This window comes from Notechis scutatus, chromosome 1, assembly GCF_049901735.1.
Source record: "Notechis scutatus isolate UNSWTSFEM ecotype Mainland chromosome 1, rNotScu1.2, whole genome shotgun sequence".
NCBI lineage: Eukaryota > Metazoa > Chordata > Lepidosauria > Squamata > Elapidae > Notechis > Notechis scutatus.
Window position 1 is genome coordinate 54,599,394 of NC_142009.1, and position 23,344 is coordinate 54,622,737.

At 42.0% G+C, this 23,344-nt stretch overlaps 1 protein-coding gene and 1 pseudogene across 1 annotated transcript in view; both read left to right on the forward strand.

The window, feature by feature from the left end:
• Nucleotides 1–1,834: 1,834 nt before the first annotated feature.
• Nucleotides 1,835–23,344, forward strand: part of LOC113421716 (calpain-2 catalytic subunit) — a 41,954-nt gene continuing 20,444 nt past the window's right edge. The window contains exons 1-4 of the mRNA XM_026682267.2: nucleotides 1,835–2,296; nucleotides 7,411–7,480; nucleotides 21,723–21,841; nucleotides 22,798–22,931. Coding sequence (XP_026538052.1) covers nucleotides 2,060–2,296; nucleotides 7,411–7,480; nucleotides 21,723–21,841; nucleotides 22,798–22,931 — 560 coding nt within the window. The 5' untranslated portion in view covers nucleotides 1,835–2,059. The remainder of the gene's footprint in view (nucleotides 2,297–7,410; nucleotides 7,481–21,722; nucleotides 21,842–22,797; nucleotides 22,932–23,344) is intronic.
• LOC148132805 (uncharacterized) lies at nucleotides 8,844–13,130 on the forward strand (annotated as a pseudogene).

A 23,344-nucleotide genomic window follows, 5' to 3' on the forward strand; every position in this document is an offset into this window, starting at 1 on the left:
CTGAATTTACTTTTTGACTAAAGCTAGTGAAGGACTAAAAATAATAGGGTAGAATGGTTGCTTGAGGGTTTATTTTTCTTTTTGAAAATGTCTTGATTGCTTTGCTTTTTCCTGTTCTAGTTTAGAATTGTGGTGGGACTGTTTTAGCTGTTCCTTTCTTTTTTTAACTATTATGAGAATTTTCGTGAGGATGGAATATAAACAATGGTAAAAACAACTAAATGTGCTTTCAATCTATCTTTGCAACAAAAAAAAAAGAAGGGGCATTTTTGGGTGGAACAAATTTCATTCTATATTGTATCTTATATTTGTGAAAGAATATGTTCTGATTTTAACATCTTTTTACTGCAGTAACTGATTTCACATTTTTTTTAATGAACTTAACTTTCCAGAAAAGAGATTAATTCTGTAGCTTCCACTTTATCCTGAAAGATACTGTACAGGGCTGTTCCTCATCACTGGGTTAATGTACATTCCTCTCATTCTTCAGCTGCCAAAAAGGTATGCTGGCATAATTTGTATGGCCCCAGGACCAAGTTTTATTCTGCCTCAGTAATAAGGCTGGTGGCTGGTTCTGTTCTTATACTTTTCTTGAGACATACATCAAAGACAAAGATTGGTGGATTCCCCTTGCTGTGTTCCCCCTGCCATGCAGTGTTACCTGAAGGCTAGAAAAACAGTCATCAATTGCTGTCATTAATGTATGGAAAGTCTGGTTTGAGTAAAAGAGACAGGTGCCTGGGACAGAAACTTTCGCACTGAAGCTGCCTAAATGACAATCAAATTTTAGCCTAGTGGGTTGTGCAAATGCAGCTGATGTGTTTACTTTTTACCTTCACAATGTTCTCCAAACTCAGAACATTAGTTTTAAGTGGGAAAACCAAGCTTTTAAAGGATAACCATGTTGTACTAACACAAGCCAAGACTTATATCTGAGATGAAATGCACCAGATCTCATAGCAGTGATTTTAGGAGCAAGGAATCAGAAGTTGAACAATTTATCTGTAACTGAAAAGGAGCTTCTAAAAGTGATGGCAAGGCAGGAAAAAGGTCCTTTTCAGTTAGGTGCTCCTGCCCTATAGAGTATTGATTGGTTGATTGATTGGTTGATTGATTGATTGGTCAATCGCTTACAAGATAATAGGTATAAGTATAAACATAATTATGAATATATGAAATGGATACATATAAGAAAAATAAAAAAGAAACAATAGGACAGGGACCGTAGGCAAGTTTGTGTGCTTATGCACACCCCCTACAGACCTCTTAGGAAAGGGGTGAGGTCAATAGTAGACAGTCTAAGGCTAGTTTTTGGGGTTTGGGGAAGAAACCACAGTCAGGTAGAGTATTCCACTTTTGCAATCATCCTTTGAGAGCAAATTCTTTTTATTTTCTCAGGATTTTGGGGTTTTTTTGTTAGCATTTTTAAAACTTTTATTGGTATTTCAATTTTGTTTATTATATTTTTATTGCCATTATTATAGCTGCTACTGCTTTTTCACTTATGCTCTTTAAAAATGTTGCTTTAATAGCATGCAAACTTTATGTAGAGCAGGATACTAAAGAATAAATCATTTGCGTAATTGGTTTATTGGTATGCTGCCCAGCCATTTCTAGTGATATAGAAGGATAGATAGATGATAAGACGATTGAGAGAGAGAGAGAGAGAGAGGCGGGGAAGGCAATGGATCTAAATGCTCTTTCCCCTTGTGTGTAAAATCCCAGGAGGTGGGCACCTTTCCACCCTAAAAACAGATCGGATTCACCTTCGTGGTCTCGATCTCCCAATCGTTTGTTGACATCCTTAAAAAATGCAGACGAGCCAGCCTCGCTCGTCCAGTGAGCTCGTAAGGAGCCGCAGGAGGAGGCTCGCGGCCCCTTTTCTCCAGCCTGTCCCGTGAAGGGCCGGACCAGCCACACCCCGGGCAGAGAGACGCTGTTATTTTCTCTCCTGGAAATGAATCACCCTCGGCCAATTTGGCTCTGAATCCCCTCCGCTCGCCGCGGCTTCCTTGCAAAAGAGGAAGGCGGGAGGAGCGCTGCGCGATCAAGCTGCACCATGGCTGGGATTGCCGCTAAATTAGCAAAAGACAGGCAGATCGCGCAAGGGCTGGGCTCCAACTCCAAAGCCGTGAAGTACTTGAACCAGGACTTTCACACGCTGAGGAACGAGTGTCTGGAAGCGGGCAAGCTCTTCCAAGACCCATCTTTTCCCGCCGCCGCGCCCTCTCTGGGCTATAAAGAACTAGGGCCAAACTCGCCCAAAACAAAAGGCATCGTCTGGAAGAGGCCGACGGTAGGAGACCATCACGCAGATCTTGGAGGGAAAGAGAGGAGGGAGTCACCCGGAGAAGGGGGAGGGGAGGAAAGAAAAGGAAGGCCAATATGATTTTAACGTCGCGTTTCTCTCCTGTTCGGGAGGGCAGGAGGACGACAAAGGGGCCTGGATGACAAAGCGGGGTTTAATTTCTGGGAACGCACCTTTCTGTTCTTTCATCCAGACCCCCAAATGCGTGCACTAAGGTGTCTAAGGTCACCACTGAGCCCTAGCGGATCAGGTCAGGGCCGAGTTGTGCCGCGTGTCTGCATTGGGATTGCTTAGCTTCAGCCGACGAGTGGGACAAACCGAGCAAAAAAAATAAATCCCTCACCAGCCAAGACTGCCTTTGCAAATTCGACACTACTTTTTATTTATGAACAGTGCTCGTTTGGTGCCCGGTAATCAATCTCTTTGAGGGGCTTACAGCAATTCTACAAATATTTTAAAATGCCATCAAAACGAGCAAGAATATATGTGCCAATTTGTCACGGATACAGAACGTTGAGGAATCTGCTAAAAGTTTTGTGTTTTTCAGTCGTTCCACTAGTACTCCTTGTGATGTAGGAGTGTTACTATATTCCTGATTATTTGGATTGTGGGATGATCGTTACTCAGGTTTAAGTAAATTATAAGGAAGGATATCCAGCTGTTCTGGAGTTAAAACTATCTTTCCAGTGTCTGTCAGCACCTTTCAACTAATCAATTTTATTAAAAGGCATATGCTTTTAGTAAAATGTGTTAGTCAGAAACAGTGCTATTTATCAGATTTTTTGTTTTTGGCAGCACAGACAAATACAATTCTCCTCTGACAAAATTCTTCCAGTATGACTCAGTCTGCCCCAAAACACATCAGAGTATGAAGCCCTTCTGCCCAGAAACATTTCTAACTCCTACAGCAAGAAACCAACAGACCTTTACTGTATTATCTGAAAAAGCTATGTAAAACTAAAACTCAAAGTCCTGTTTATAGAATACTTTGTGTAAGCCATTCCCAAATTTGTTAGATACTATGCTTAGGAGAGGATTATAAGAATCTTATGAGATCTGAGGATACTAGATTGGGGAAGAATGATTTGCATAGGTGCTGTCATGATCTTCCATAGTCAGTAAAATGGGGACCCAGATTGTTGAAGGCAATATGCTGGCTCTTAAACCACTTAGAGAGGGCTGTAAAGCACTGTGAAGCAGTATATAAGTCTAAGTGCTATTGCTATTCTTCCCCAATCTAGTATCCTCCAGATCTCAGATTCTCATAATTCACTTTCAGCATAGCCTCTAACAAATTTGGGAAAGGTTTACACAAAGTCTGCTATAATCAGAATTTTGAGTTTTAGTTTTACATAACAGATAAGGCAGCAAAGGTCATCTATTCCAAATCATTTTAGGAATAACTATGCCCATATTGAGAGTTTCTGTGCCTTTACTGAATGCTTTCAAGCATTTAACCTTCCACATTATACAATTCAGAGATTGTATTCATCATACATTGAATTTCACCCTACATTGATGCTTTCACCTATTCCTTGTTGGGCCTTCAGAAGTGAAGATATGTCATCATTTCTTAATCTGGTTCTCTCCAGATGTGCTGGACTGGAATTTTCATAGATCGCATGCTCCATGAAAATGTTAATTAAGTGGGTAGTCCAATACTTAAGAGTGCAGCCAATTAGACAAATTTCTCCTGATGTTCTGTACTGATGTTTCACATTCTACTTCTTTCCTTTTTTATTTATCAGTAAAATAGGAAACCCATCATGTTCTATTTACACATTGTGGTTATGAGAACTATAGTCCAAAAATATTCGAAGGGCTATACCTCACTGCACTTCTTCATTGCCTTGCCTGTTCTTTTTCACCAACCTTTATACCTTAATCTCCTGTAGATGAATTGATTGATGCATTTTCTTACATCAGTTAACTTTACATCAATTTATTTCGCAGAAGCAGCTGATTGCATGTTTGCATCCTTTAGTTACCAAGCAGAGGGAGCTTGTTTCCTTTGTGATAGAAGTCTTTTTGAAATAAATGGAATATTTGGTTTAGAAATCTCAGTATGCTTCCCATTGCCAGGGATACATATTGGTATATGTAAATACATGTACACAGACCTGCATATATAAACATTCCTGAGTGGATGCCAGCCATAGCTCCAGAACTCACGCTTTGAGGATGAAGGGACAGTTGAAGAAAACAAACTGTTTATTCAAAGAGCTGGATTTACAGAGTCAGTACAAAGTTTGCTTTGCTGCAGGTTTTACATCAGGTTATAGGTGTTCAAGTTTCAGCTAATCCAGAAGAATGTGGTTTTGTAAGAGCCAGCAAAATCAGAAGAAAACCACACAGATTATGTTAAATAATAAATTAAAATTGGGCCATACCTGTCCATACTCCCTTCCAAAAACCTTGAGATCTCAAGATACTGGTTTTAATTAACCAAACCTTTAACAAACTCTCTCTTGTTACAAACCTGCTACATCTGCAGAAGATACTCATCTGAGAACATTGATATTAACCAAAGCCACTTCTAGAATAACTTTTCAGCTGGGTCTGACGGGGGGGGGGGGGGGGGGGGGGGGGGGGGGGGGGGGGGGGGGCGGGGCGCCCCGCCCCGGGGGGGGGCCCGCCCGCTGCCCAGAGGGGGCCCAGCCCCCCCCCCCCCCCCGGCCGGGTGGGCCCCCCCCCCCTTCGGGGGGTGTAGGGGGGAGGGGGGGGGGGGGGGGGGGGGGGGGGGGGGGGGTGGGGTTGGGTTGGGATTTTTAAAAGTGATGTATGTCACTTCCAAACTGGTATGCATATCCTTGCACAGTAGCCAATGGTCTCTATATATTGTTTTTGTTTTTTTTGAAAAGGAGTATAAGGTGCATCTTTTTAATTTGGCAGTTACAACTGAATAACTGGAATACAAAATCAACAAACAAGAGAAAAAAGCCAAACAGTGCACCACCAAAATTCAATAATGGGCTGGAAAATAAGATCAGGATGCTTCTTGTCCTGCCTTGAGGTGTTTTGGTCAATCCCCTCTTATTTGTGACAGCCCCTCAAATATTGGAAGACTGCTATCCAGTTGCTCCTAGTCCTTATCATTAGACTAGACATACCCAGTTCCTGCAACCATTCATCATATGTTTTAGCCTCCAATTCCCTAATCATTTTTGTTGCTCTTCTCTGCAGTTTCTAGAGTCTCAACATCTTTTTTGTATTGTCGTCAAAATGACACAGTATTCCAAGTGTCTTACCAGTGCAGTATAAAGTAGTGCTAACACTTCACATGATGATAATATTTCTCTGTTGATGCAGCCTAGAACTGAATTGGCTTTTTCGGCAGCTGCAGCACACTGCTGGCTCATACATAAGTCATTGTCCACTAGGACTCTAAGATCCTTCTCACAATGATTGCTGTTGAGACAGGTATCACCTGTTCTATACCTGTGATTTTTCTTTACCTATGTAAAAACTTAACTTTTCTCATTAAATTGCATTTTGTTGGATAGGGCCTAGTGTTCCTTCTGTATTTTGAATATGGATATCTTCTAAAATGTTGGCAATTCTGCCTAGCTTGGTGTCATCTGCAAATTTAATGAGTTCCCCTTCTATCCCCTCATTTAAATTGTTTATGAAGATGTTAAAGAATACTAGGCCTAAAACAAAACCTTGTGGTACCCACTGCTTGCTTTCCTCCATGTAGATGTAGTTCAGATAACAGATAACAGATAATCAGAGTTGGAAGGGACCTTGTAGTTCATCTAGTCCAACACCCTGCCCAAGCAGGAGACCCTACACCATTTCTGACAGATGAGAGCCCAATCTCATTTTGAAAGTCTCAAGTGATGGCGCTCCCACAACTTCCAAGGGCAAGCTGTTCCATTGGTTAATGGTTCTGACTGTCAGATAAGTTTCTCCTTATTTCCAGGTTAAATCTCTCCTTGTTCAGTTTCCATACATTATTCCTTGTCTGGCCTACAGCTGCTTTAGAAAATAGCCTGACCTCTTCCTCTCTGTGGCAGCCCCTCAAATACTGGAACACTGCTATCATGTATCCCCTGGTCCTTCTCTTCACTAGACTAGCCATGCCCAGTTCCTGTAACCATTCTTCATATGTTTTAGTCTCAGTCCCCTAATCATCCTGGTTGCTCTTCTCTGTACTTTTTCTAGAGTCGCAACATCTTTTTTACAGTGTGGTGACCAAAACTGGATGTAGTACTCTAGGTGTGGTTTTCTAAGGCTTTATAGATTGATATTAGTACCTCACTTGATCTTGATTGTATCCCTGTGTTGATGCAACTTAGGATTGCATTCGCTTTTTTGGCTGCTGCTGCACACTGCTGGCTCATATTTAGCTGGTTGTCCACTAAGACTCCAAGATCCCTCTCACAGTTACTGCCATTGAGCCTGGTTTCACCCAGTCTATTATGTATACTTTTGTTTTTTTTAGTTATAATTGAGTTTGTAGTTCTCCATTGAGAACTACAAATGTATCTATACATTTAATATCATCAAACAACATTTCCCTATCCCGGGTCCTTGGGAAGAACTTAATAGGTGGATAAAAATGTTGAATCCTATCTAAACATTTGACTGACTGTGCAGTGAATGATAATAATAATGTCTTTCAGTAATGCTTGAATGGTCCTGTTTAGGTTACATAAACAATGGCAGCCATAGCCTAAACATTGGAAATAAAAGTGAATTAGGTTTATCTCAATGGTTTGAAGAGCTTCGCTTGCTGTTCAGTGTCATTTGTTTAAACAGAGTACTTTGTCTTCTATGAGATTTAGCTAAGTAAGCTGACTGAAACCTTTATGATTTATGTTGAGAAATATAATCTCAGCATCTCAGGGACATTGATTCCACAGCCGAGGAGGTTCATAAATAAAACACAAACTCACCTTTCAACCAAAGGCCGACTTCTGGTGATTGGATCCAAATAAGATTGTTGGCAATGTTGTGGAAGTTATGTCTTCTTTGAGATGTTTTTGTCAACTCTCCAGGCTAGCAATTGTTTGGAATTCCCAAACAATCCTTTATCTAATTATTAATCTTATCCTTAAAACATAGCTCTAAACGTTTTATTTTATTCTTTATTTTGCCAGGAATTGTGTTCCAAACCTCAGTTTATTATTGGAGGTGCCACCCGGACTGATATCTGCCAAGGGGCTTTAGGTGAGATGTGATTCTTACTTTCTTCTTCAAGTATCCTTAGCATTATGTCTGCATTGCTGAAAATGCCGTTTCAGAACCTGATGTCTTCTTTTCTGTGCTGCATGCAATCCAAGTTCTTCAGTGCTTTTTTAAAAAAATAATTCTTATTAAAGTTTTACAAAATTTAAAAAAACCCACAAATCATGTTTATAATTTTTGCAATTTGTCGTAGCATCGGTTTTCCCCATCTTCCCTTATTCATATTTACATATATACATTATTTATATTTATGGTATTCAGCTTTGTTCGGGTATTTTCCCACGTCATTATAGTTGTGCTTTTAAAGTTGTAGCAATGTTTTGGCAAAATCTCATCTGCCATCATCGGGCTTCTGTATAGTGTTCGTCAGGCAGACACTATACAGAAGCCTGATGATGGCAGATGAGATTTTGCCAAAACGTTGCTACAACTTTAAAAGCACAACTATAATGACGTGGGAAAATATCTGAACAAAGCTGAATACCATACATATAAATACCCGCGAAAACTTAAGAAAACAAATATTTATATTTATCTTATACTTTATCTGTTATTCCTGTTGTCTATCCAAACATACAATTTCTCCTAGACCGTATAAAATTCTTTCTTTTCTTTCTCTTGTAACTCCATTATAAGCATATTCTTTTCCACATAATCCATAATTTTTTTAATCAACATAGTATCCGTGGGATTATCCTCCAATTTCCAATTGTAATTTTTCTCTTTTTTCATACTTTCCCTAGCATTGTTTGCCAGTGTATGAATAATTTGATGGGTATGTGTTATGTCTCACCTTTACAAAGGAGGTGAGAAGTCCAAACTCCAAACTGAATACAAACAGGCAAGCAAATCCAGTAATTATAGAGTTAATTCCTTGAGCCGATAATGTTCTTGGCAGTCTCACTCACGCTGTCTGCCAAGTCCGACAAGATAACAGGAATATAAATCACACAAGCTGTCACAACACAGAATACACCGGAGCTCCTCTGAATAAATCACACGTTGTCCCGAATGAAGTTCCCAGAGCAAACACACCCACTTTTATTCCCTGTGGGGCGTGTCACTAATTCAGCTCACTCTCATTCGTCCACGCCTCCTGCGCTGCAGCCCACACTTTTCCTGCGACGCTGCCTCGCATCAAGCCAGCATTTGTCTGCTTGATCCCCTGTCAAAGGCTGCTCCAACATGCCCTCCTCCTTCTCCTGATTAGCCTCAGGCTGTTCCTCTCGGTTATCTGCCGACACCTGAGGCACAATCAGGGAGGAAGGCATTGCCGAAGAGGAAGGTCCTGGGGAGGAAGGCATTCCCAATTCCTCCTCATCTTCCTCTTCCTCTTCCTCTAAGAATGCAGGCTCAGGACTCGGCGCCACAACAGGTATGTATGTATGCATAACATCTGCATAGTATTTAATTTGCAATTTAAAATATTCCCACAGGGCAATTGCTGAGGGTAATATTTGTGAATGAGGAAAATTCAGTTAAGCCAACTTCTGGGATGACTGTTGCCTGATTTCCTCTTTTTGTTTTAGAAAGTTTTAACGAATATAGCTGGACTTCCATAACAAGCTGGATTGCAAACTATCCATCTTAGTTTAATTGAGGATATAAAAATCATGTTATCCAATATGTTTACTTAAGAAATGTAAGATAAGGATTCTCTGTCTTAGAACCCATGAAAATTATAAGGATTTCCATATATATTTCTATATGTTAGAACTTAAAAAAATAATGATTTTAATCGCTGAAAACCTGCTTTGAGTATTCTGAATTAACAAATTCCTCAAAGATCCATCATCATCTCAATGGCTTCTTATTGAGGTGTGGAAATTCACTAGCTTCCTTCTATTCCAGCCAAGTTTTCTAAGTTTGCAGTTGTGAGTCATCTGATGAAGTGAGCTGCAGTTCACAAAAGACTCTACCTTTTAATAAAACAGTCTATCTGAAAAAGGTGCTACCAGATTCCTTTTGATTTTTGAATAACATCAACTAATTGGCCGTACTTCTACAAGAGGAAATTATGAAGATCAGTTCTGCCTTCAAGACCCAGGTGCTTAGGCACTATATAGGGATGCTGGATATGAAGCATTGTGCAGTATGCTACACAAACAAACATACATATTATGCCAATCCTATCAAAGGCAATCTTTCTTTTTCTTATGGAAATATCAAGATTGTGATGATGTAGGGTGCATGATGGCTCAACTGTTAAGGATGCTGACTTTGTCATCTGGAAAGCTGTCAGCCCAGGTTTGAGCATCGCACAATGGCATAAGCTCCCATTCCTGCTCCAGCATGCAACTGGGAGTAGGTTATATTCCCCCTTTGGTAGGAAGATAATAGTGTTCCGTGCATCTTTGGCGTATAGCCATTCTGGTCACATGACCATAGAAGATGTCTTCAGACAACACTGGCTCCCTTGGCCAAGAAATGGAGTTGAGAGTTGGACATGTCCAACTCTCATCTCACCAACTCTCATCATCTTTTTTTCTAATGTCAAGAAGAGTTTACAAAGCTGAATTGTAGGTGAGAAGAAACTTAGTTTATAACAATACATTCACAATTCCTCTCCATAAATCTTTGCAAACTGGTCCTCTTTTCTACCATAATCATATAACACTTCATGCACTGCCTTTTATTCTTTTAATGTCTTGCTTCTTTCTTTGTCCAGATCTTATCTTCTCCTCCATGCTGCAGCGAGAGCCCAGGATGGGTAGACTCCTCCTTATGACATCATTAAGCTGAGTCTGTACTTGTATATATAAAAAGCCAGCCCCTGGGAAAATCCCCAGATTTGACTCAGCTTCTTTAAGTCACAAGCTGTGTCTCTGAAAGCGTTAGCTTTATTCAGTGATTTTCTACAGAAGCTACCCTTGCTTCAATCAACTTCCGGGGATCTGGGCAGCTGCAACTTCAGGAGAGCGGGGCCCTGTTCTCCTGCAACGTTGGGATAAACATTTTCCCAAGCACTGCTAGGCAAGCAGGGAAGCGTCTGAGACCTTCCCCATAGCCGCAGTTTGTCCCATCGTAAAGCTGATCGGCAAACTGATAACAGAGCCAGCCAGCTGATTGCGTGGGAGGCATCTCTTCCTTCTCTGGCTGATCTGATTGTTTGGGGCTTGCAATAGCCTAAGGAGCGAAATTCACTTCTCAGAGCCATCAATGAGCAGCGGCCATCTTTGAGTGCAGTCTCTTCAGACACGAGGTGAGCGGCCATCTTAAGTGGCCTGGCGGCCATTTTCAGGGCTCCAAAGACCCAATTCCACCCTCTGCCATCCTTAAGCACTTTTGAGAGCCATTCTCTCAATGCTTGAGCCTTGCTTATTTAAAATGGATCAGGACAGTGCTCATGCAGAGTTCCCCCCCCCAGTGGAACAGGCCCTCCAACCCACTAAAAAGACGCAGACAATGTACTGCTCAGAGGGAAGTGACTGCAAAAATCAGAGCTAAGGCTCTAGCCCAGGGTGGGCAAACTTTTTGGCTGGGGCCGATTAACTTTTAAAATTTGACAGACGGGCCGGGTCAGCACAAGATTTTGGGAATCGCCCTTCCCCCTCTTCTCCTCCTTCCCCCCTCGGAGGCCCCTGAGTCAGGAGTTGCTACCGCGGCGCGCTCCGCGGCTCCAGTCCGCGTTGCTCCCCCTGCTCTAGCCCCTAAGAAGACAACTCAGGCTGAATTGAGGGCAGAGAAACGCAGACATGCAGCTCTAGAGAGACAATTTAACAAGACTATTCAACAAATGAGAGGGCAACTGCAACAGGTTTCCCAGCCAGACGAACATCAGGGTTTCCAGAGAAGCCCCGCCAGGGGAGGGGAAGTTGTTCATGGAGCCTTTGGACTCCCCCCCCCGTCTGGTCCCCTGAGGCATTTGAGGAACAACCTCAGGATTTCAGCAGGTCTGGGCCATATTTCCAGCAAACTTCTGGGCCCTATGCCCCCTCTCTTCCCTCCAGAGTTCAGGCCTCCAAATCAGGCCGGAAGCCACCTTCACGCCCTCTGTAGTTGGCCTTCGGCCCTCCACTACCTTTGATAACAGGCCCAGGGAGATCCAAGATGTTATTTCCTTAGCCATTAGGCAGGGATTGGCTGACGGTTTTCAACAGATTCTTCGGCCTCTGGAAAGGGTTCAGGCCCTTCTCCCTTCTCAGTCTATGGCTTCCTTACCTCCACAACGAGATTTCCACAGACCCCAAGACCTCAGGGTCCATTCTTCACAGGTAGAATGAGAGGGGTATGAAGGGGAAGAGGGCACCTCCCTATCTGAACACAGTTACTCCACTTGTTCAGAGTGTGAAGAGGGCGAAATCTGTGATCACAATCTTTCAGAGGAAGAAGACTCTCGTCCAGATCAGCTCTCCTCTGCATTTGTCTTTAAACCAGCCCTCCTTAAACCCCTACTTAGCAAGGCCCTGGTCACTGCCAAGCTGTCACCTGAGGAATCAGCACTTGAACCAAAAGGGGAACCCTCCAGGCAAGGAGACTCGCTCTTCTCCAAACCAGTAGTACACACGGAGGTTTTGCCTTCTCCCCTTTTGTTTCTTGACATGGTGAAGGAGCAGTGTGCTTCCCCTTTGGCAGGTCCTCATCCATCATCTTTGGACAAGCGGTTCTACAATGTCAGCACATCCCTAGCCAATGCCCTTGCAGTGCCCTCAGTAGACACTCCGGTTGTGGCATCATTCTCCTCTTCTGGCACTCCCACCGAGCCAGAGGATGTCCTTAAACCAGAGGACAAGCGTTCCAAACAGACCCTCAAGCGCAACCACCAAGCAGCTGCATGGGCTGTTCGGGCTTCGACTGCTGCATCGTTTTTCATGAGGGCATCTCTATGATGGCTGCACCAGCTGCAGGATCGATTGCCTGCCTCTGACCTCAGGTCTCATCAGGACCTTAACAAAATTATAGCAGCGGTGGAATTCACTGTGGATGCCACCCTCAATTCTGCCAAATTTGCATCAAGGGCCAGGGCATCTTTGGTGGCGGCAAGAAGGCTTCTGTGGCTCCAATATTGGCAGGCGGAATCATGCCGCAAATGGAAGCTGGCCTCTGCCCCCTGCGCAGGAGACAAGCTTTTTGGCGAGGCTCTAGAGCCGTATCTCATTGAGACCAGAGATAAACGTAAAATTCTTTCCTCCTCAGGGAAAAAAGCTGACTATCGCCCAGCTCCTTATCGGCCACCTTCCTTTTGGGCGGAGTCCACCTCCCACTTTCCTCGGCCACAGAGGGCGTATTCTCAGCGCCAAGACCAACGTAAAGAACCACCTGGCAGACAACAACCTTCTGCTGGTAAACGGCCCTTTTGGGGGGGAGGGGGTCGTGCCTTCCATCGCTCTAAGTAATACCTCGTTCTCCCTACCCATCGGAGGTTGCTTAGCCTTCTTTTCCTCCAAATGGGAGGAGTCAACAACGGATGCCTGGGTGCTCAACACTGTTAGGTCAGGACTACAATTGGAATTTCTATCATCACCCCTAGAAAATTTTTTGATTTGTCCCATTTCACGGGACACTTCAAAGAGAGCCCTTATGAATTCGGCCATTCAACACCTACTCGACATAAGGGCTATTCAACCAGTTCCCACCTTACAACAGGGATGTGGATTTTACTCTCGTCTTTTTGTTGTTCCCAAAGCCTCGGGGGGGGGGGGGAGCCATCCTTGACCTAAAATTTATCAATCAATTTGTCAAATACAGGCGATTTTAAATGCAGACACTGCATTCTATCTTAGAGAGCGTTCGGGAGGGTGACCTCCTCTCTTCCATTGATCTCACAGAGGCTTACCTCTACATCCCTATCTGGCCTCATCATCACCAGTTTCTCTGTTTCTGTTACTAGAATGCCTACTTCCAGTATTGAGCCCTTCCCTTCGGCCTCTCATTGGCTCCAGGGGTCTTCACAAAGATTCTAGCAGCATTGGTGGCTTCACTCCATTCTGTTCCAGTGAGCATCCAATGCTACTTGGATGACATGTTGATACTGTCCTCCTCCATGCACTCGGCCCATCGGGACTTACAAATTACCCTGTCTTGTCTCTGAAGCCATGGGTTTTCCATCAACACCAAGAAGAGCCATCTCTCACCCACGACCAAACTGCTACACTTGGGAGCAGTCATCGACACAACTTTGTGCCAGGTTTTCCTGCCTCCAGATCGTGGAAAAAGCCTTGCTGAGATCATCAGCCAGATTCAACAACAACAGACTGTTCCAATGTCGCTGCTGTCCAAACTACTGGGGAAGATGGTCTCCTGTATTGGCATCGTCCCGTGGGCACGGCTTCACTCCCGATCGCTCCAATGGTTCCTGCTCCCCTTTCAACAAGCAGGAACCAGCCACTCGTCAATCAAGGTCCTGCTCTCTCAACAGGCCTGGCGGTCCCTCAATTGGTGGCTCTCCCCGTCCCTCTGGAAGGGGCTCCAATTCAAGGAACAGGCTAGTAATCACCACAGATGCCAGCCTTCTGGGTTAGGGCTCCCATATGGAGGGTCAGATAGCTCAAGGGGTTTAGTCCAGATCAGACAGCACCCATCCCATAAATTGGTTAGAGCTCAGAGCTATCTCTCTGGCTCTCAAGCATTTCAGAGCCTCGGTGACCGGCTCTCATGTTCTCATGTTGATGGACAATATGGCCGCAAAGGCACACGTCAACAGACAGGGTGGAATGAGATCCAAAGCACTTATGAGGGAGACAGAACGTTTGGGGTTATGGGCAGAGAAACACCTGATGTCGATCTCAGCGGATCACATTTCTGGAGTCGACAATTCCCAAGCCGACTGGCTGAGCAGGAGTTTAGTCGACCAGGCAGAATGGTCCATTCCTCCGTCCCTATTCAGGGATCTTTCCCTCAGATTCGGAATTCCGGAGGTGGATCTCTTCTCCACTCCTCAAAATGCCCAAGTCAACAGATTCTTCACCAGGTTTCCTTGCTAGGGAGTGGAGGGGACCAATGCTCTTTGTTGCAAATGGCCCGCGGGTTTCCTCTACGCCTTTCCCCCTCTTCCCATCATTCCGGCGGTCATACAGAAGCTGTTGGAGGAACGAGCGGAGCTAATTCTCCTGGCACCCTATTGGCCAAGGAGGCCCTGGTTTGCGGACCTGGTCAACCTGTCTGTGGCTTCCCCTTGGAGGATCCTGGCCCATCTCATCTCCCTGCACCAAGGGGCCCTGATCCATCTGGAGCTCCAGTGGCTGAAGCTGACCGTGTGGCGCTTGAGTGGCAGCAGCTAAGGGAGGCTAATCTCTCAGAGGAGGTTATCCTCACCATCCAGGCATCTCGCAAACCTTCTACGAGGCGCCTCTATGATACCACTTGGAGGGTTTTCTCCCAATGGTGCCTCAAGGAGGGTCTCTCTCCTTCCTCAGCCCAGTTGGCAGAGGTTCTTGGATTCCTTCAGGATGGCTTGGAGAAAGGTTTAGCCCCCAATACCTTACGTCGCCAGGTAGCAGCTCTCTCCTCAATTCTTTCATGGGGTTCGCTTCCTTCCTTGTCCCTTTGGTCAGGAGATTTCTGACACCTGAAGGGTGTCAGAACTGGCCGCCCTTTCTATCAGGCAGGATCTTTGCATCTTTCACAATGATAGGGTTGTTCTCCGTCTGGACCCCTCCTTAATCCCAAAGGTTAACACTTGGTTCCACCAGTCCCAAGACAATGTGTTACCTGACTTCTGTCCCCTTCCACACCATGATTTAGAGCGCAAGTGGCATACTCTAGATGTCAGAAGGGCTTTTAGAATTTACATCAAGCACACTTCCCCTTTTAGAAAGACAGAAGCCATGTTTTTCTCCTTTTCACCTTCTCACTTGGGGAGCAAGGCTTCTTCCCCTACTATTAGCAGGTGGGTCAGGATGTGCATCGCACAAGCCTACAAAGCGGTGGCTCTTCTGGTACCCCGTGGTGTAACGACACATTCTACCAGAAGTGCAGCCACTTCAGCTGCTTGGGCTACCCAGGCATCCTTGGAAGAGATTTGCAGAGTGGCCACGTGGACATCCCTGTCTCCCTTCATCAGACACTACCGTCTGGATTCCTTTGCCTCGGCGACGGCAGCCTTCGGCAGATGGGTTCTTCAGCGAGTGGTTCCACCATCGGAGTGATTGGCCGGACAAGGACCCGCCTGTGGACATGCAAGCTTTGGTATGTCCCATCCTGGGCTCTCGCTGCAGCATGGAGGAGAATGTGAACGCCCTTTCTATCTATGCTGCTAGAGAGCCCAGCTCCTCCCTTCGTTCGTCCGGAGATGTTAAGGCATGTTAATGTATTGGATTATTTGCTTTCAGAGACACTTCTTCAGTCTGTCAAGTACCTTCGCCAAAGCTGGGGATTCTCCTGGGGGCTGGCTTTTTATATATACAAGTACAGATCCAGCTTAATGATGTCATAAGAAGGAGTCTACCCATCCTGGGCTCTCTCGCAGCATATATGAAAGGGCGGTCACAGGTAAATTTACCAATGCCCATTCAACATCCAACCATAAGGTCTTTGGTTTTCCCCTTTCTCTCAACCAATTCACTCTTCTTATGTTTGTTTTGCAATTTGATTCTCATTTATTCTCTGTATAATGAAATAGTCTTGATGTATTTCTTTTGTACTATTTTTTTTAAATTTTTACTCAGTCCACTTTCATTTAGTACACATTTATTCTTGATGTGATTTTTTCTTGGTTTACCACATATGTTTTTAGTACCTCATTTTCACTTGTATTTATATCTTAATTTACATTTAGGCTTATCCTGATACACCCTCCACTTGTTCCATATAACAAAGTAGGCAGAAGCATACTCAGTCATTTTTGCTTCTTCTAGCAGATTGTCCTGGCAACAAACTACATACTCCTTACTGCCTGTCAGCATTTGCACATTGTGCACCAGTTCCTCTATTTGCTGATTTTTTTTTTAACCATTTATATATAATTTGCAAACATTCACTCCATTTCCACTGTCAAACACCAGTATTTTGGGATTAGATATATCAGTTTTCAGATACATGCTGCTTCTCATTACATCGTACAGTTGATCTGACAGTTGCTGCAAATCAGTGATAAATTCTCCTTTATTAACGATCTTCAAACCAATTCATCTGTCAGAGATGTTCTAATCACAGATCCTGTAGTGCTCAAGAGGCTGGACTGTATGATCTCTGAGGTAACTCAGATATTTAACTTTATGATTCTAATATCTTTCATCATTTTTGCAGCAATACAGGTAATCCTCGACTTACGGCCCAAATTGAGTCAAACATTTCTGTTAAGTGAGAATTTGTTAAGTGAGCTTTGCCCCATTTTATGACATTTCTTGTCACAGTTGTTAAGTGAGATACTGTAATTGATAAGTTAGTAACCTGGTTGTTAAGTGAATCTGGCTTCCTCATTGACTTTGTTTGGCAGAAGGGGGCAAAAGGTGATCACATGACCCTGGGGCACAGCAACTGTCATAAATATGATTCAGTTGCCAAGCATCTGAATTTTGATCACGTAATTGTGGGGATGCTGCAAAAGTTGTAACTGAAAAACGGTAAGAAGTCACTTTTTTCATAGCGCTTTTGTAACTTTGAACAGTCACTAAATGGACTGTTATAAGTCAAGGACTTTTTCCCTCATCCACACTCTCTTTCAGTTTGTTATTCTGCCAAGCATCCTGTTTGATACATTCCATTAGCCTAACTGCAAGCACTTCCGTAATATTTATTTGTTTGTTTGTTGTTTATTAAATTTGAATATTTAAATGATGTGTGTTAGGCTGAGAGAAAGAGACTGTTCATCATGGTTTTAGTCAATTAAGGCTTCCACACGATGCTTTTAAGTAAGATGGAGAGAGGTTTATAGTCTGTAGATTAATAGTCTTAGTTGTTCCTGTGTCCTGTGCAGCATTTCCTACTAATATTAAAGCCAGTTATTTTGGCAATAGAATAGATAAATCTGTGGAGACAGTTTAGAACATTTTTATTGCTTCAACTTGTTAAATTTCAAAGGCTATAGCAGAAAAAGAAAAAGAGAGAGGGAAAGAAACAGATACGTTCATTGCATACTGTCATGATGCTATCAAATTGTCGTCCCCCCACTAAAAATCCTACTCCCTCTACAGACAGTTTTAGTGAATAAAACAAAGAATCCTCACAGCATGGTGGCATGACACCATTACAGAAAAAAAAATCTTTTTCTTATGAAATATGCTTTTTAACGGAGGAGACACCTGCCCCCTCCCACTCAGAGGGAAAGTATTTAAAGGTCATTGATGTGATGCCATGGCAACATCTTTTGAAAAATGTATAAATACTAAATATGGTTTCTCTATGAAAACACCATTAATTTCCTTCCTTTTTCTTCAGTGATTCATTATATCCAATGCACTAAACATCATGATTATATGCAACTGTGCAGCAATAACATAGACATTTAGCTATATTATAGTTTTGAGACAAAACCCTTCCCAAATATACTAAGGAATAAATAGAGAATTCTTTAAAACCAAGCTGTATGAATCCTAAATCTTTAATGTGGAAATTATTAAATTTGATTTGGTTTGTGCTACAAAGTTATTGTGAGACATAAATGTGGTAAAAGATCATTAATACCAGCAGTAACTATTTTATTGTACACAATATATTAAAAAGTATATTGTTATTGGATGCTTAAATAGCTGGTTTCCTCATGTAATATGATGATGAAATATTGGCAGCTATTACAGCTCCACTGTGTCCAAATAGCAAAGTGTAGACTTTCATGTCCTGTCCTTTAATGCTACAGGTAGGATTGGGCTTTAAGGCAGCAATCCTATAGAGCAGGGTCTCCAACCTTGGCAACTTTAAGCCTGGAGGACTTCAACTCCCAGAATACCCCAGCCAGCAAAGCTGGCTGGGGTATTCTGGGAGTTGAAGTCCTCCAGGCTTAAAGTTGCCAAGGTTGGAGACCCCTGCTATAGAGGGAGGCAAAGTGGGAGGAGACTAAGGTTTTGAGCAGTTCTCTTTGCAGACAGAGAGAGAGAGAGCTCTTTGGAAAGTGAAGGCCTACCACCAGTTTGCTCTGGTGGTATGGAACATCTGGAGTGTTCTGTGCACCTTTGGCGTATCACCATTCTGGTCACATGACTACAAAAGATGTCTTCAGACAACACTGGTTTCCTTGGTGAAGAAATGGAGATGAGCACTTCAACCTAGAGTTTGACATGACTGGACAACGAAATCTTTACCAGTTTTCTAATGTCAAGAAGAGTTTAACAAAGCTGAATTGTAGGTGAGAAGATGCTTCTTCTACATTGACAAAGCTCAAAAGCTACTGGTTGTTCTTACTGGGTTCTATCTCTCTCAGACCCATAAGGTTGTTTTTTGATTACCTACACTAGCTTACTTGGACATTCAACCTTGATTCATATGATATTATAGCAGCCTGGGACATTGCTTCAGAGTGTTTGCTGCTATAATAATGGTTGGAAAAAGAATCTTGTAGATGGACTAAAAGGCCTAGTTCTTTTTCATGGAAATATCACCAAGAAAATGATGCTGAAATAAAAAAAAATTCTTAGGCTAATTTACCTTTATCTTTTGGTTCTTTTCATTAGTACCAAAAGAAATATATGGACCTTGCAAAAAAAAAATACAAATGTCATTTGATTGCAGCATCAGAGGAGTCAAATAAATAAATAAATAGTACCAATAATCTATAATATTGAGTTAAGGTATTCAAGTATTTCCCATTTCCCAAGTATCGCTGAATATTTTGGCCCAATTCCCTGTTATATCTTCCCAGAAAAATTGAATAGCTGACCAGAAGGCATGGCAAAGGAAGACAAAGCAGAAGCACATCTAAGATAAATTGTGCTAATCCAGATCAAGTGCTTCCAGCCAAGAAATCAAATGAGAACACAAGGGAGTAGGGATAAACAGAAATATTGCACCAACAGCATACTGGCAGCAACATAGCCATCTATTTAGCTGCCCTTATTCTCCAAATGTTGCTGGAGTATCAGCAAGATCCTGAGCCAGAACACAAGCTGATTCTTATTTCCTTTTTTAAGGAGAGCTAAGCAATAGGAAGCTTGTGCTACTGTGAGAGACTATAGGAATTAGATGGAGGAGAATTTCAGTGGGTTCAGAAGGTAGGTCAGCGGGAAGGAAATGTTTCAAAGAGCCTCTGCCTTAATTGTCTTGTTTGCCTGGGAACTTACCAAGTCTTGAACAGTCTTTGAGGTTGTTTTTATCCCTAGTATTAAAGATATTAAAGCCAATCTCATGTATACATGTTGTACTCTGACAATAAATGTAATAATAATACCTTTCTGAAATCTATATCATTCTTCGATTTTGAATTAGCCAGCTATTGGAACTCGTCATCTAACAGTAGTGTGATGCAACTTCTCTTTGGTCCTCATTTGGTCTCCCTACCAAAGAATTAGTGTTAAAAGGAAACTAGGCCATCAAAGAACACATGGGCTGGACACTTTCAAAGCTGACATCAGGCAGAGCATAGAAAAAGGCAAAGAAATAGTGCAAGATCATAAGATATGGAGAGACTTGACCCATAGAATCACCAGGAGTCAAACTCAACTGAATGGATAACATCATCATCAAATGTGAGCAAGGAGATGAAACTTATACCAACAGTTTTTGAGAACAGAACCTATATTAAAGTACAGTTGATTAATTATGTACCATCAAATCAATGTTGACTCTTAGCAACCATTTAGATATACTTTCTCCAGGATGATCAGCCCCCAGCCCCTTTACATCATGGGTGTCAAACTCGCCGTGTCATGTTGCTGTCACTTGATGCATCATGACGTTTTCCCCCCTTCATGGAGTTGGGGTGGGCATGGCCTGTGCGTGATACATCCGGCCCATAGGCCGCCAGCTTGACATCCGTGCTTTACATCTTCTAACAGTGCATGTTGGTTAACCGTTAGGCATAAAAGACATGATGTTCCAATTAAACTGATTTATTGCTCATGCCTATGTCCAGGAATCTACTCAACGAACAATACTATTTTGGTGCTAGATAAGGCTTAACGGAATTCAAGCGGGGGGATTTGGATTTAGTCTGTTTGTGTCTATATAGAGATTCTAAGCCAATTCTTCTTTTGACTCCACCCCCAGGTTCTGCCAGTCCTTTTCCTACATTATCCTCTTTTTTTATTTACTTTTTCTGTTTGCACCTTTCTCAGGGTCTTTGCATAATATGTCCTCATTTTAATTAGCGCATTTGTGCTTGTGCAAAAACAATGAATTGATTTATTCTATAATCCCAAAGTAATATTATATTCATTTTAACTCAGTTGCTTACTGCCTGTACCCCAGGTGTGAGGCAAAATGTTATCCAAACTGGAACTTGAAAGTTGTTAGTTATTTCAGGCAAAATTGTTACGGTAACTATTCTTAAAGATGTCTTTACAAGAGGAGAATTTTGTCGTGAAAACAAATCAGTATTGTTACTTGTTTATTTCTGGATACAGACTGTTCCAACCTCTGAAGCACAACCAACATTCAGTGCCTGCCATGATGATCAGCTTGCATTAAACATAAAATCAAAGACGTCTGTTATGTGTGACTTGTTGAACTGAAGAAGGCAAAGTGAACTGTCCAATCCCAAAAATATTTATGGGAAAGGAATGCATGTATAGGAGTAGCATGCTTATGATCAAAGCAGAATTGTATTGGGTGGGATGGGGAACTAGAATGTTGCTGGTTTAGCTAGAAGGTTGTTGGTTTTCTTTGGGACTGTTGTTGCCTGCACAATCCCTGTTAGGTAATTTTAGGAGTGAAGGGTGGGAGTGAGGTATCTGCTGTTTTCAATAATTTGGGGAGATATTTCTGAAGCTTTTCCTATTCAGAGAGAGCATATTTTAGATATAGTGTTTGTTCCCACACACATAGCAGTGGCAGTCTTTATGTAGCATTGGTAGAACAAGTCAGCTGGAAATCCCAATGTATACCAATGGAGCCAAGGGCAAAAGACGTGGTACTGAAGCATTATTTGTTTTGACTACTGGAACTGAATGGGGCTCATTGTTCCTCTGAACAAAAATGTATTCAGAATCCTTTCAGACTTTGTATAGTTCTGTTACACAATTTGGGCAGCTGATGTTGTCATACCCTGTTGATCTGCAAATCAACCAATATATTCTATTTTGGTTTCTTCTTATTTTAAATGAAATGTTTAATCTGGATTGGCCCGTGAGACTCAAATTTGCTAAAGTTTGTTCCCTGCCTTAAAGTAGCATTTGATTTGATTTTGTTTTTTTAGGAGACTGTTGGCTTCTAGCAGCCATTGCTTCTCTCACTTTGAATGAAGAAATTTTGGCCCGGGTGGTTCCCAGTGATCAAAGTTTCCAAGATAGTTATGCAGGAATCTTCCATTTCCAGGTATCAAGGAATCTTTTCTGCTTTTCTGCTGTCTCACTGGGACAAAGTTTACTAGATATAATTTGTCCCCAGGAATGTCATGGTGCTTTCATAACACTTTCTCAGCAGTGCTTTTCAAGCAATTCCCCACTTACAAATACCAATGAAATATAAATTTTCTGGAAATGTTGAAGACATGAGGTGGAAGAGGGTAAATTCTAAAAAAAAATGTTGTAAAAGTATACATCAATATAATGTTTTGCAAAATGTAGCCTAAATAGAACTAGCACGATAGATATGTATGTATAAATATTTAGTCAAGGCTTATGACATGAGCTGGAGCCATGCTGTTGATCAGCAAAACTGGTTTGAAGTTTTGGAGTAGTATAACATAAATGAAATTAATTCAGATTTGATACAAAAATCACTATCTTAATATACACAAACAAATTATAGTAATAGCAAGCATAAAGAAAAACATACATGGTAGAATCTGTCAACAGTAGAATAATTATGAGAGAATGTGGGTTCTCCATCTAGAGGTTTTAAGAAAAGCATGGACAGCTACATCCCATGAATGACTTAACTAGATCATGCTTGTAGTTCTTTCCAGCTCCACAGTTCTATAATTATATATTCCAGTTGTTCTAGAGTAGAGTAGAATAGAGTAGAATAGAATAGAATAGAATAGAATAGAATAGAATAGAATAGAATAGAATAGAATAGAATTCTTTATTGGCCAAGTGTGGTTGGACACACAAGGAATTTGTCTTGGTGCAAATGTTCTCAGTATACATAAAAGAAAAGATACATTCATCAAGAATCATAAGGTACAACACTTAATGATAGTCATACCATGTTCCTTGCCAAAGCAATCTTCCCAGCCTCCAGAATTTCCAACCAGCATTGTTGATCTGGAGTATGGCTATAGCTCATGTCATTGGGCCTTGATTGGGTTGTTTTCTTTCCCCTTTCAGTTTTGGCAGTATGGAGAGTGGACAGATGTTGTTGTTGATGATCGATTGCCAACCAAAAATGGAGAACTACTTTTTGTTCACTCAGCAGAGAGAAATGAATTCTGGAGTGCCCTACTGGAGAAGGCCTATGCCAAGTAAATGAAGATCAAGAACATTTTGATACTTTATGCAAACTTTAGAAGTCTTATTTTATACTGAGTTTGTTTCCCAAAAGTGAAACGCAAAGCTAGGGTATGATATGGTGGACAGGTGTATGACTCTGAAGAACTATTTAACAAGTTTGAACCCCATATCTAGTATCTTGAACCTAGATGAAAATAGCAAACTTAGAATGAAAAAATTCAGAGTCTAGAAATTTCTTTTAACAGAACTACTAAAAAGGGTTCATAATCCTTGCACACACAATTGTATTTCTAAACACTCCTCCCATATTTTTAATGTTTTGGTAGCTTTCTATTGTTTCTCCTACTAACATTTTGCAACTCTCCTATAGAATGATACTAATAACACATTTTAAGATAGTAATAAAAGCAATGTATCCATTCAT